We start from the raw sequence: 15,135 nt of genomic DNA, 5'->3' as shown, positions 1-15,135 counted from the left end.
TGGGTGCTAGGGTGTAGGATGCCGCGGTCAAAGGGTGCAGATCTTGAGTACTAGGGTGTAGGATGCCGCAGTCAAAGGGTGCAGGTCTTTGGTACTAGGGTGTAGGATGCCACGGTCAAAGGGTGCAGGTCTTTGGTACTAGGGTGTAGGATGCCACGGTCAAAGGGTGCAGGTCTTGGGTACTAGGGTGTAGGATGCCGCAGTCAAAGGGTGCAGGTCATGGGTGCTATGGTGTAGTATGCCATGGTTAAAGGGGTGCAGATCTTGGGTGCTAGGGTGTAGGATGCCGCAGTCAAAGGGTGCAGGTCTTGGGTACTAGGGTGTAGGATGCCGCGGTCAAAGGGTGCAGATCTTGGGTACTAGGGTGTAGGATGCCGCAGTCAAAGGGTGCAGGTCATGGGTGCTATGGTGTAGTATGCCATGGTTAAAGGGGTGCAGATCTTGGGTGCTGAGTGTAGGATTCCACGGTTAAATGGGTGCAGGTCTTGGGTGCTAGGGTGTAGGATGCCGCAGTCAAAGGGTGCAGGTCTTGGGTGCTAGGGTGTAGAGTCTCTGGGTGAGAGGGTGCAGTTCCTGGGTGCTCGAGTGTAGTTTGCCGAGATGAGATGGTTTAGGTCTTGGGTGCTAGGGTACAGAGTGTATGGGTGAAAGGGTTCAGTTCTTGGGTGCTGAGGTAATGGGTGCTAGGTAAGATGGTCTAGGGTGTGAGTGCGCAGTTCGTGGGTGGTCAGGTGCAGGGTTTCTGAGAGAGTTTAGTGTCTGGGGAAGGGGCTCATCTGGATGTTGTCCACCTGCAGGGTTGGGTTGTAGTAGGCCGCTTTGCCGAAGTTTAGGTCCAGAGGCTCATTGTTGTCCAGACGCAGAACTAAAGGCAAAAAAGTAACACATATTTAGATTGTGTATAGTACAAAAACACTGCAACATGACTTAATAGCTGAGTTTGATTTACTATAATTTTTGTGTAATTGATCTTAAAATGTAAAATTCAATCATAAAAAAGTTGTTAATAATAAAAAGACAGAGCATAGTTAATAATTTTGACCTATTAGACCTAGATATGTTTTTGTGGCTGGGTTCACTTTTTTTCTGATCTCAAATACAATTATTAACCCCTTTTTTGTTATTTGAATAGTACAGTTGTGTTTGTTTTATGGTCATATTTTGTTAGAAGAAATGTGGCCTTTTATGTGACAAAAATCATTATGGCACCAAGGCAATAAATTAGCCCTTCGCCCTCACAGCATAACTGTCTGAGTCTTTTTTTTTTTTTTAAATCACATGGGCTCTATTCACATCACAAATCCCGAAGACTTTTGGAAATTTTTGGAAATGTTTGGATGGTGACTTCCGGCAGGTTCTGTAGGCGATAGTAATAATCTGAGAAAACTGAGAAAATGGCCCAGTTTTCCTCATTTAGATGTCATTGTATTCTTTTTTTCCCCCTTTTATAAATTGCCGATTAACTTGTTAATTGATTCATTTCCAAATGTCTTCAGGTAAGCGTGATTAGAGCCTACTGAGTTTTCTGTTCTGTTCTACTTTCCAGACCCTGCTGCGTCGTTAAGGTCCAATCCCATTTCTAATTCCGACCCCTACCCCTTCCCCTTTGAAACTGAGCATCAAGGGGTAGGGGCTGAAAGTAAACCCCTATGAATTGCGACAGCCCTTCAGCAATCACATACGTCATCAGTAGTCTTCACCAGCTTTTACATAAGCAGATGTGACAAGCTTTTGCCATTCCGCCAGTGATTCGCAAGGCCTCCTGGGAAATCGCTCATACCCCTCCATTTGGAGTGTGCCTCTGAAAAATCTTCGTTTGGAGCGGTATATAGCCCTACCACTTTCCCCTGCCCCTCTGCCATAACGGTAACTGGGACACCCGTACCCCTACAGTGTCTTTGGCTCCATCCTTGGCCAATCACAACCATTTTTACACCCCAGAAGACACAAACCACCCTAGTTTGAACTCATCTAATTGACATAAGCAGTTTATGTTTGTATTTTCCTGAAAACTTTGTAAACGTGACTTATGGCGAATGCTAGAAGGCTTACAGCATTAGGCAAATTTTAGTCTGGAGAATTATAATACCAGAGCATGTTTTTCTTTTCACATTCATGTTTTTTTGTGTGTGTGTGTGTGTGTGTGTATGTGGGGGGGATTAATAATTTATTGTTCTTTTCTTCAAGTGTTTAAAATGTCAGGATGATAATTTTCTTTAACATAACACAAACACACACAGAAAAGACAAGATGGGCGAACTAAAAAATCATATGAAAAATAAAAAAATAATAAAAAAATAACACATTCACATTCAGAATTACCCAGGTCAGGAGTACCTAGCTGGAGGACAAGGCTATCTGTCCATATTAGAGACTGATGGGGGAAAACTGGGGCATTTGGGTAAACTTAACCAAAAGCGTCACTCCTCGTGTTTGTGGCAGGTCTTATTTCCCGAGACTTGTGGCTAAAAATGAATGACATTCTGTAAATGACAATTGATTTGTGTAATATTCATAGCTGCAGCAAACGCAAATGCCAGGTAGAAGCATTAGCATTTTCCAAATACCATCTTAAATCGGCATCTGACATTTTCCAACACAACCTGGTTTTTCTCTGTTTCAAAATTCTATCTAACACTGTGTAACTTCAGACACTTCCCAAGATTAAAGAGCTGACGTGATCTCGCTGTGTCCTCTGACATTTCACTTCATTTCACACTTGAATTTACTCCCACTGAGGATTCATTCAATTAAAGTGGAACTAAACACTAAATCCACTTTGTATATGGTGTTTTAATAGCATTATCTACTGCTCCTAGTCATTTTATGGAAACTTTACTGTAAACTAGGTCAATTTTCTGTTCATAAATGCCTATATATGTATTCGTAAATGTGTTCTCTCTACAGTGGCCTCTGAAATCTCCAGTAGTAGGTGACATCACAAAAGACTGAACTGATTATAGCCGAGTGTTTCTGATTACAAACAACTGGCTGTGGGGGCGGAGTTTGGTGTGTGTTAGACAAATCCGCCCTCTTCACTCTTTTTTTCTTTACTCATTACACAGCAAAAACTGGAGGGTTAAAATATCAAGGTGGTGGCAGCTCAGTTGGTAGAGCATTCGCCCACTGATCTGAAGGTTGGCGGTTCGAATCTGGCTCTCAACATAAACATCACAGGTTGAGTGGTCAGATCCACTGACAGGTTGGCTAGTGTGATTCTAGCTCCCACAGATGAATGCTGCTGTTGTGTCCTGGGGCAAGACACTTAACCCACCTTGCCCACAGTGTCTGTACACTGGTGTGTGAATGGGTGAGTGGTTCCTTGTTGTAAAGTGCTTTGAGTGCCTTGAAGGTGGAAAAGCACTATAGAAAAATGTGACCATTTACTATTTCAGAGTTGTTTTTAACACAAAAAGTATTATTTTAATTATTTGAAAGTTAAATGGAGGTTCGAGTTGGGGACAGTGTCCATTCAACTTCCCTTAGTGTTAATTCAACTTCCTCTAGTGTTAATTCAACTTTCCCCAGTTTTAATTCAACTTCCCCTAGTGCTCATTCAACTTCCCTTAGTGTTAATTTGGCTCCTCCCACCCACCACTTCAAACTCCTGTGAGAGGAAGACCAGTCTGAACCAGTTTTGTACATAATTTCATTTAAATTAACTAAAATAAAGAGTAAAAATAAAACACCTCTGTGTGTTGTTTGGCTAAATAATAATAAAAGAATAACTCTACAAAGTGTTATCCGTGTACTCTCAAAACATTAATATAACTCTTGATTTTGAGGTTAAATTGTGGTCCAGTGTTACTTATTTCATTTTATTCAACATTTCCAAAAGTGTTAAATCAACTCTAGAAGAGTCTGGACTTGTACAAACCCTGAGAAAATGTTAAAATTGATTCTGTGTGAGTCAACTTTAACACTTTTATCAACTTTTTGCTGTGTAGGGTACAGTGTTTATGTGTTTAGTCCTGTTAAGAATCATTTTCTTGGCATTCAGTTGTGCTTATTATCTGTGGTCTGAGACGAGTACAAAGCAACTGAGAAGAGGTTACTTACAACAACACTGCTACTGTATTTATTTTTATTTTTTTTATTCTCGGATTCACTATCATTAAAGTTGGGGAGAAAGGACCTGCTGAAATGGCGTTTTAGTAGAATGGCTGATTTCCACAATAACTGAAACTGATAAGAAGGCAAATTGTTTCTTTGGCCAAAAGTTTCTTTGCCGTAATTAGTTTTTATTTTGTGACCTCAGCTCTTGTTAACACTGTATATTTGTAATTATAGACTTAACTGTCTCCATCTGACCTTTGTTTCAACGAGTGGTTGTGTAACCTGCAAATATCTGTTGAGCAGGAGGAGAGAGCTGTGGAATTGTATATTGTAACATAATGGCAAAGTTTCATTACATTTTCCACATTCCAAACAAGGAATGTCTAGAGCAGGGGCATCCAAACTTTTTTCATCAAGTTCATTCATGTTCATTATTGTGAATAATTGAAATATGTGCATGTTTAACACGTTTAGCATGAATAAATACTGATGGCTCATGCTAAGATCCTTAAAACCACACACTAAATATTAAATATTCACTATATCAAGGTAGATTTTCCAGAAGCTTGCAGTAAGAGGTTAATTTTTAAATGATATAAGTTAATTAGGCCAATTCACCTGGAAGCCTGAGGGCCAAGAAAAATTTGTCTGAGGGCCGCATTTGGCCCACGGGTTTGCAGTTTGGACATGCCTGGTTTAGAGTAAGTTAAAATCTCATATATTTTGACAAAAGTATTCTTGATTTGAGTTTCGAACTGCACATATACATTTTTTAAACCTAATTATTGAGTTTGAAATATAAGAATCCCAGTAGAATGTGGCTTATAATGGAGGAAAAACAGAGGTTGTGATTATATCAGGACTTTTAAATCAAAGTCAGAGTTACTTTAAGATGAATGTGTTTTAAATGAGAGATGAAAGACGGAGGATCGAGGAGAAGGAAGCGAGGAAAGAGAAATGAGATGGATAGAGAGAACCCACAGGACCACACACAGGACAGGAACTCAGAACCTTTTTACAGTTGTAGATAAAGTAGAATTGATCAGGTAGGGTCATCAGATTTGTGTCAGGGCAGTTTGAAGATAGTAACATCCCTCTGGACAAAAGCCTCCTCTGTGTTCTGGTGATGAGAGTTACCTGGATCGGAAGGGAACTCCTCCTGCAGTTTGCGGTGTGAGAAGGCCTTGTGGTGCTTCTTCTTCAGGATGACGTAGGCCACCAGACCCACAACGGCTATGGCCACGAAGGTCCCCAACACGGCCCCCCAGGCGCTCTTCCTCCTCCGCTTCTCCGAGTCGGACGCAAAACCTGCACAAAAGACAAAGTTGAGGTGATTAGAACCTTTTTGACAAGTTTAGATCTACTTACTTTGTTGATAAGCCTAATGTTTATCTTGATGCAATGCTAACTGAAGCCACTGCACTGTCTGATGCTCTTTTACTTAAGTTTTAAGTCACATATTAGCTGTTTTTGTTTGTTTTTTTTTTGCTCCTGAAAATTGTTCTGATTAAATAAATCTTATATTTGAGTATTCAGATCATAACCATTTTTTACAATCTTTGCTATTGTGTGCATTGTGTCTCCATGGTAACCACTGAACATTCAGCCATAGACATACATTCAGTAGCCCCTAAGCATGATGTCACTGCAAAGTATCAATTGTGTTTGAATTAAAATGTCTGGCAGTAGAAGGAATGTGTAATATGTTTGTTATTATTAGTGTGCAAAAATATTGAAATATCGATATATATAGTATTGTTTAATGCGATGATACAGTATCGAAATTGTGGGCTGCTGTATCGATATAGAGTATTATTTGGTAGATTTTACTAAATTATTTTGTTACAGTGCTACAGTTTTGTTGCTTGTTTAGTGAAAGGAAACTCTTTTATGCAACACATTTGACATTTTCACTGTTTTGAGAATTTAAAATTTTTGTGTTTCATATGGACTTTGCACAAGAAGACTTTAAGTATAGCAGCCATGATTTAGCCTTTATTTTTTATTGAACTGTATTGAATCAATTTGAAATATATCGTATCGAATCGAAACCTCACTGTGTTGAGATATGTATCGTCTCATGGACTATGTATCGTAACGGCAACTTCTTAATGATACCAAGCCCTAGTTATTATATCTTATACAGTATATTTGGTTTTATTGATACATTTCAGTGACATCTTTCTGGGGGTGTTCTACATGTATCTCTAATGGTGGAATATTAAGTCAGCTCTTTCTGAACAAATTGCATTAAAATAAAGCACAGGTTTCAGCCTAATGGAGCCTCAAATATATCAGAAGGAGTTTATTATTGCGTACATATGTGTTGTCTAAAGTTAGCAGACTGAACTTAAATCCCTGACCATAGTGACAAAGCTCCTCTGCATAATGAACCGAGCCGAACGTTCCCTTCATCTGCTTGATTTGGGGCTAATTGTAGAATAATGATGGCAGAAATGTGAGGTGTTTTGAACAGGCTTCAGGGGTAAGGCTCAGATAAACAGGCTCATTCAGACGTGGGCTTTACTCAGATAATGAATGCTATTACGGCGATGTCTGTGGAATAGGTCCAAATGTTCAGCAGACACAGATGTGTTTATCCCTGTTTAACCTCGTCACATCGCGCTAATTGGAACTTTAACCATGCAGCATCTCATTATACACATCCATAAACAAACATGTACAAAATGCTAATGTCTGCTCATTTATTCAACGCTAATGGTACGCTTATTAAATTAAATGTAATGGACTTGTTAATTTTTTAATAAAAAACCTGGATAACACATTAACTAAATGTTTGTCCTCAATATTAAAATGCTCAGTTGATTTACCACGACTTATTTTATCATAAAAGATGCACTGTGTCAAATCCACTTGGTTGTCTTGAACTGATTGCTTTGCTTAAAATTAGTGTCATTCCGATACCTTTTTTTTTTTTTTTTAGATCCAATCCGATCCAATGCCTTGGTGTACTTGGCAATACCGATACCTCTCTAATACTGCATAGTGGGAGGTATAGTTACAGTACAAGAGCAAAAACTAAATCTTTTAAAAGGTTATTTTTAAAGAAAAGTTGCAAGAACTCAATTATTAGTTACTGTAAATGTATAATGGTCTTGACTAGGGCTGGGTATCATTAAGAGGTTGCACACCCCTCTTCTTGACCATAAGTAGTGCTGACTTAAATACTTTTACTTTTCTAATTTGTTACTTTCTACCAGAGTGCACATGGCTAACTATGCAGAGTAAACAAAGTCCGGGTTAGTGCTGTTTTCAGTCCTAGTTAGTGCACTCTCTGTAGCTTTAGTTATTTTTTTAAATTCGATGTCCACACCAAAGACTTAATGAAGGTATCAAAGAGTTAACTCAAATATCTTTTCTGTTATTAGTGTGTTTTAGACTTAGACTTAGACAAACTTTGATCCACAAGGGAAATTATTTGGACACAGTTGCTCACACATCACAATATGATATAATAACAAAGAGGAAAAAATATAAATGGTAATAATAAAATCTAAATAGGTAGCAAAAAAGATAGCAAGAGAATGGTGTCAAAAAAGGCATAATTATATAAATGTATATAAACAAGTCAAAATAAAATAGAAAAATAAGTAATAAAATATCAAATTTAACCGCAGACGTCAACAGCGGCTGCTCGCATCTACAGATTCTCATTCAGGAAAATACACATTGGTATCGGATCGATGGTTTGGTCTGAGTACTTGCCGATACCAATTCTTGAAAAATGTGCAGTATCGGAGCTTTTGCCAATACCAGTATCGGTATCGGAACAACCCTACTTGAAATATTCTACTTGCTCAGAATGTTCCACAGTATGGCATTAAATATATCACCATGGATACAAGCGTGATATGTTTTTGAAAGTATGATAAAGACGTTTTGCCTGAGATCCAGAATACACTTTTCCAAAACTTTACTTTTAAGATGTGAGTCTGGTCACCTGTGAATCTCCCAAAGTTCAGATGGGCGTGATTGACAGCTGATTTAGCCAATCAGGGACACACATGATCAATTTGGATCAAAACAAACATGAGGAATATGCTTACGAGGAAAATAGAAAGGAGAAAATATCGCATGAAACTGGAAAAACATGGGCTGCGTCTCTTTTCTCTTTCCTTGCTTCCTTCTCCTTTATTCCTCACCTCGGATTTTGTAAGAAAAGGGTGAAGAAATCCCACCCACAGAGGAAACACAGCGAAAGAGGATATAAACTCAATAAATAAAGTTTTCTTCTTTTATGTGACGTCTGCCTCCTGAAGCTTCCCTCGTGTTTACTCCTTCCTTCCGTGGTTTCCTTCGAGACAGCGCTTAATATGACACATTTGATTGACAGTTGAAAAATGGAGGATCAAGGAGAGGAAGCGAGGAGAAGGAAGCGAGGAAAGAGAAATGAGACGTGGCCATGGCGGGTTGAGCGAAGCACTAAACCCTCATATGATTTTGCTCTAAATGGGACGTGACCAATGACCTCCTTTGTTTCACATGCGTCACTGAAAAAAAAACGATTGCACCGATCTGTCTGAATCTGTCTCAGGGCGCTACAGAAAAAGTGGTGACCAGACTGATATAAATCTGTAAAAAAAAAATACACAGATAGCATTCTGGCCTGACAAAAAGAAGACAGAAAATGGCACACACACTACAAAAACTGAGATACAAAAAAGTGCTCACACCAATTATCTTGTCAAACAGTGAGTTGGAGTGCAGAGACTTGTTATTGAAAGTACCATTGTAAGATATATCAGCAGGTGGTGGCAAACACAGCTGTGAATAGACAGAGAGCACGGAGCCTTTGAACGCTCCGTCTTCTTCAGCATATCACATAAACAGTAGAATTTTTGCTGCTGTGGTTGGAACAGGTCGACTCATTTCACTAAAACACAGTTAACTTGATTATACTTAAGTTTTAGCGAAAAAACTGCCCAGTTTTTCCTAGATTGACAAATTTACTGAAGTCTACACAGTCGTCCCTCACTATAACGCGGTTCACCTTTTGCGGCCTCGCTGTTTCGCAAATTTTTTAGTGCAGTTTTTCATGTTTTTTTTTCACATTGTATGAACGTGCATTGTGCTCCTCCCCCCGTGTCCTGATTGGCTAAGGGACTGTAGACCATTGTCAATCAATCTCCTCTGTGCTGTGTCTAAGAATGCGCTTGACAAATTTACATAAATGCTGGATCTCTAGCAGTGTGATTCTGAAGTGCTGTATGTTTGCAAGTTTCCTCCCCGACAAAACCCACAATATCGACGAAACTTTCTGCACCGACAAAGGTATGGAGTAAGAAAACTTACTTATTTGTGTGCACAGAATAGAAATCTGTGCGTATTTGGGAAATCCGTGCATATTTGTCTGTAGTTGCGCATAAAATAAATATTCGTAAACTCTCGAATGAGTCCAGTCGTACATAAAATATACTGCGTGTATTTTATCCATCAGAATACGAATTGAAAAGTTACGACGCTAAGAATTACAATCATGAAATGAAAAATTACGCTTTCATCAGTATGAATACGAATTCACAGACGGGACTTTACTGTCAAAAATACACCATCACTTCACAGACATTATTTATCAAGCAGTAGAAACATCGATCAAGATCAAGACTGCGCATGCTTAAGTTTGTAGCAGAGGGTAAAAACGGAGTAATGGTACAACAAGGAGCTACAACAGCGACCAACAGGTGGGTTCATTCAAATTTATTGTAAAAATGTTCCGTTGCACAAATGAAATGAACCATCACACAAAAAGTTGGACTTCTGGACACGCTGAAGGAAGTTAGGCAGCTGTAGAGTGCCATTATGTAATAAATTAATCTTCGGTTCGTTACATAAAGAAGGAGGAAAATAACATAAGCAGTGATAAGTTTTAAGATGGATGCAAAAAGGGTTTTAACTGTCCTGTCTGAGAAAAGTGTATAAAGTGTGTTCTGAGGGGTTTTACAGCCTTAAAACAGAAATAATAATAAAGCTGACTACTTCATGGATTTCGCCTATTGCGGGTTATTTTTAGAACTGTAATTATACTTCCCGGTTGGACACTTTCAGCGGAAGTGACGTATGTAGAGGATAATTCCAAAAGTGTTACCTAACAACCATACAAGGGCCAAGGTTCAGCTCATCTAAGTTTCTATCTGACATTATCTGGCTTGCATTTGCACAAACTGAACTCTTATTTGGCCTGAATGAATCCACACCTTCTACTTATTTCCATGGAAATGTATTTTTACTTTCTATTTCTGTGGAATCTTGCCACCTCCGGAAAGTGACACACCTTTAACTGGGATGTGAAGACTTGGCAGAAATCACACTTGTCTTTGTAAGGGCAGTACTCATTTACATGTATTTGAGTAACTTTTTAAAGAACTTATACTCTTGAAAGTACTTTTCTAGTGTCAAACTTTTACTCTTACTTGAGTAATATTTTTAATTGAAGAAACAGTACTCTTACTTCAGTAAAAGTTGTGGTTACTTCAAGTCTACAATAGCTTTATGTAGACGATATCAAATGATTAGAACATCTGTGTTTCTTGCAGCGCTCCTTCAAGTATCATTCTGTTTTTCCCTTTTTGTATCTATCTTTTGAAAATCCCAGACTTTGTGCATTATTTAATGTTTTGTCCTTCCAAGTACATTAACTTTAACTTTAAATTATAAATCAGATGTTGCACATAGTTACTCTTTAAATTATTCTTGCTTGTGCATTAGTGTTCTTAAATACTTTTTCTTGAGTAATTTCTTGGACCACTACTTTGTACTTCCACTGGAGTACCGTAAATTCTGGACTATAAGCTGCTACTTTTTTCTCACACTTTGAACCCTGCAGCTAAAATGACGTGGCGAATATATAGACGGATTCTTTGTTTGGCAACACAGCGAATATGCGCAGCTTAAGTGCAGAAAACACCGCTGTCTGTGCAGTTACACCTGGATCTAGGGTTCAAATGAAGTTGCTACACTAGCTTGCGATATTGTCAGTGCACTCAAATAGTTTATTGCCATGTGAGAAAATAAGTTATGATGCTAAATGAACATTAGTGAGGGGGATACGTCTTACCCATATGCGTAAATGACGAGAAGAAATGTCTCAAACTTCAGTAGCCGGACATCCACTCATACCTGATCGACAGAACTAGCCCCGCCCCTGAGAGAGTCTGAAATAGACACTGACATGATACAGACAGGAACGCGACTCTTTCTGCAGGAGTGACGCGCCGAGGAAGATGCTCCTTTGATTGTGTTTTGAACAGTTATTTTGCGCTTCATACACACACCCTCCTCATGGAAAACACATGAAGAAATGCAGATGATGCAGCTTTTAAGTTAAAGGTGAATGATGTGACTGTCGAAGATGGAAACAGAGCTGCTGCACGTGAGCTCAGCATCAATGAGTCGATGGTGAAATTTGGCGACGGCAGCGTGACGATCTGACTCAATGCAAAAAGACGACAAAAGTTTTCAGAGGCGATAAAAGCAGACGGCCCGAACTTGAAAACGTTCTTGAAGACGTGGACACCTGCGGCTTATAGTCAGGTGCGGCCTATATATGTACAGTTTTAAGATTTAGTAAAAATTTTGTTGATGCAGCGTATATTCAGGTGCGCTCAATAGTCCGGAATTTACAGTTAGATAATGTTGAAGTGACATTACTCTAACTTGAGTAAACGTTTTGCCTGCTCTACCCACCTCTGTGTCTTTGTGTAATTGTAACATTACAGTTTCATAATTTTTAACCGTAAACAGATTTTTGCAGTCAGATGGTGCATGGTACATAGCGTTTATACGGCAGCTTAAGTTGAAAGCCTTTCTAAACATGGTTAACCAGTACAAAAGCTCCCTGCAGGTCTCCCACATGAATGATTCAGCAGCTTGTGTTTGTGTAAATGTGTCAGGATCTTTTTACTGGTGACCCCGGTGCCCGCAGCATCTGTGTGAACGCCTACATTCTATTACATTTTCATCTTTTACACAAACACACACTTGGGATTTTGGACCCCAGGATATTCACTTTTTACATTTCAAAACCACAACCACTTTTGGCACAATATTTATTTTTGATTTTTGTGTGTAAGAGCCAGGGCAAGAATGGAACCAATCATTGACCTGTTTCTGTGCTCTGGGTAATGCTAAACCAACGTATCTGTCATGGCCAAACACAGATAACTATGTTGTACTGTTTTATTCATCAAAACATGTCTGGAAGTTATTTTTCTTTGTTTCTAGAAATCCACAAACATCCACCACTGGTCATATCTGCATGCAATTTACCTTCTCTTGACACTCATCAATCTGTCATGAGGTTATAAATTCATAACTTTACTTATTTTCAAAGCTATGAAACAAAATTCTCAGACAAAAGATGTTTGTGTAATCCCTCAGTCACTCAGATGGGATCCATAGCAAATGAGAAATTCAATTCTGTCAACTGGACAAAAGTTTTTTGATCAAAAACGTTTCACAGCTCATCCAAGCTGCTTCTTCTTCTGCTTCTTCTCTTCTGACCAGAACTGAAGAAGCAGCTTGGATGAGCTGCAAAACGTTTTCAATCAAAAAACTTTTGCCCAGTTGACAGATTGAATTTCTCCTTTGCTTTTGTCACAAAAAAGAGCACAATACTGCAAAAAAGGAGGTCTTTAAGAAACCTTAAAAACGAGGTACCAGATTTTTCCCCTTGTATTGGAGCAAAATGTGTCAGATGTATTGTATGAGCAGCTCTTGAGGTCAAAATAAGTCTGCTGTGAACTGTCTGCATAAGTGTTTTATTGCCATCTTATCAAAAAGTGAGTGTTAGCATGCTAGTTGCTTTAGTGGGACTACAAAACTGATTCATCAGCCGGTTTCACTTCATAGAAACCATCGCCTCGCAGTGTTGGAATTCGTTTGCTCGACGGTAGGCGGGTACTTTTTTTATTTAACCAATCGCTGCTATTTGGTCGTGACATATGTAAAGCTCCGCTAACGGGGCTAACTGGTATATCAAGCTTTTCCCAAATCCCATTGGAAGAAGAGCAATAACGTCTTTCCCCTTGATAAAAATTCACCAAACATTCTCTTTATTCCAGCTTTAAATCCTCGATCTCCCAACACAGAATACATGGCTCTTCGCTGATTGGCTGGTGCCTGAACTTGCATTTCTGGGGTTTTTGTGACCCATCTAGTGTATTCCGATTCCTGACCTAGTCGCTGGAAAGAAATTAAATTAGGTGGAGACACTAGGTGGCACCAGCCTGGCTAACAAAACTCCACTCTGATCTTTAAGAGCTGTGAATAGTGCTCATAAACCCATCACGGTTAATAATTAGGGTGTTTCCCAATGTGTAAGGTAAGTGAGGAATAACTGCAAATATAACTTTCAAAACTTATAATTAGACTGTACACGTGCATGAACAGAGACGGAAGTAAAAAGTAATTCTAAGAAAAACAAACTCTACAATATTCGGCGCTCCTGTCTGACTCACACTCTCACAGTGAGCTTGAGCACAATCACATCCAACTTGAAGGGGATTTCCACTCAGCAGGTGTGTGAAAGGGCCCTTAGCGGTGCTGCCAAATCCATACTATAGAGGACAGCACTGTAAATCAAGGCCTGAGAATCAAAAGTGAATAAGGAAGACTGAAGGAACTTTACAGGAGAGGCAAACTATGATACGTTTGTCCTGGAAGATCAATTTCCACAGCAAATGTCATTGTTAAGGGTCCTGTATAGAGCTTTTTCTGGGCAGCGTTGGTTGTATTTCCTTGTTATATAACTAGAAATAATATCAGACCTTGTTGTCATGAAAGTTAATAGAAAATACCAGCAGAAAGCGCTAGGATTGTATCTGCTTAACTGAACAGAGAACGCAAATCAGAACTGGTGGACTGTTCTTGTCTTGTTTAAAACATATTTTTAATTGTTTTTATCAGAGGAGTTACTAAAATAAAACATTTTCTTATGATTGACAGCCCTTCATATTGCTTATTATAACGTGCCTGTATATGGTGCAAGTATGCGGGGTTTTTTTTTTACTGAGACACACAGGATACATAGAGAAGGAACAAATATTCTGTCTACATAAACCTATGGCACACGCAAAATGGAAATGTAATGTCAACCAGTCTCCCTGAAACTAAAGACAACGCAATTTGAATGATTTTGTGTATGAATTGTGCTTTTCAACTAAACGTGCCTGGTCACTTTATAATTAGTTTTATAAATTACGTGTAGTATAAGATCAGATGTCACTATTTACCTGGGACAGTCCCAGTTTTTAGCCTTGTGTCCCCTCCTAGCAGATTTATTCAAAATCAGTGATTTGTCCCAGTTTTATACAAGAAATATCGATGGTGTTGCTATTTTTGACCAATTTGATCCCTGCCAACAGTAAAGAGAGGCATGCATTGTCATTTGATTTGGTAAAATACAGAAACGCTGCTTTAAAATGATCAAAACATAAAGAAAATGTGACTATACTGATTCACGTTAGTGCCGAGTGCAGAACAATTTACCTTAACTACAAATTACAAATCTGGTCACCCATTATGTATAGTATTTATTTATTATCAACTATTACTAAAGCTCCTATATTACGCAAAATTGATTCCTGTGAACTTTTAGCCATGTTAGAATGTTGTCTCCTCAAAAACATACCCAGAGTTGTGTTTTGTTTGAGTACCGTATTTTTCAAACTATATGTATATAACTATACTTTTTCTCATGGTTTGGTTGGTCCTGTGATTTATACTGTACTATACTTACCACAAAAAATTTAACATTTAAACAAACTTATAAAGACACTGAGAAGACTGAAACACAAATGCCCCCAAAAAGAAAGTCATATTTTGCAGATTACATGCGGCAAGTAGCAAAATATGCAGCCGAAAACGGTAATCGAGCAGCAGCAAGATAGTTTGGACTGAGCAAAAAACCAGGAGGGTGCACCATGCAACTTTCATCATTGGATGGATCCACAAAGCCTGAACAGAGCATGATTATTACTATAACTTGCCTTTCAAGATGAAATGTCGGTCCTGGTCTCGGATTTTGTAAAATAAATTTCTCTCAAAAAGTGCAACTTATAG

General features: G+C 38.7%; 1 protein-coding gene across 1 annotated transcript in view; it reads right to left on the bottom strand.

Moving 5' to 3' along the window:
- Positions 1-752: 752 nt before the first annotated feature.
- The window catches only part of muc15 (mucin 15, cell surface associated), a 28,770-nt gene continuing 14,387 nt past the window's right edge, over positions 753-15,135 (bottom strand). Inside the window, exons 3-4 of the mRNA XM_055155048.1 lie at positions 5,194-5,364; positions 753-865 (exon numbers count right to left, since the gene is read on the bottom strand). Coding sequence (XP_055011023.1) covers positions 753-865; positions 5,194-5,364 — 284 coding nt within the window. The remainder of the gene's footprint in view (positions 866-5,193; positions 5,365-15,135) is intronic.

This window comes from Boleophthalmus pectinirostris, unplaced genomic scaffold, assembly GCF_026225935.1.
Source record: "Boleophthalmus pectinirostris isolate CB_2022bp ecotype Guang Dong unplaced genomic scaffold, ASM2622593v1 HiC_scaffold_19, whole genome shotgun sequence".
NCBI classification, from domain to species: Eukaryota; Metazoa; Chordata; class Actinopteri; order Gobiiformes; family Gobiidae; genus Boleophthalmus; species Boleophthalmus pectinirostris.
Note: the sequence above shows the minus strand (reverse complement) of the source record. Positions and strands in the feature narration are given on the sequence as shown.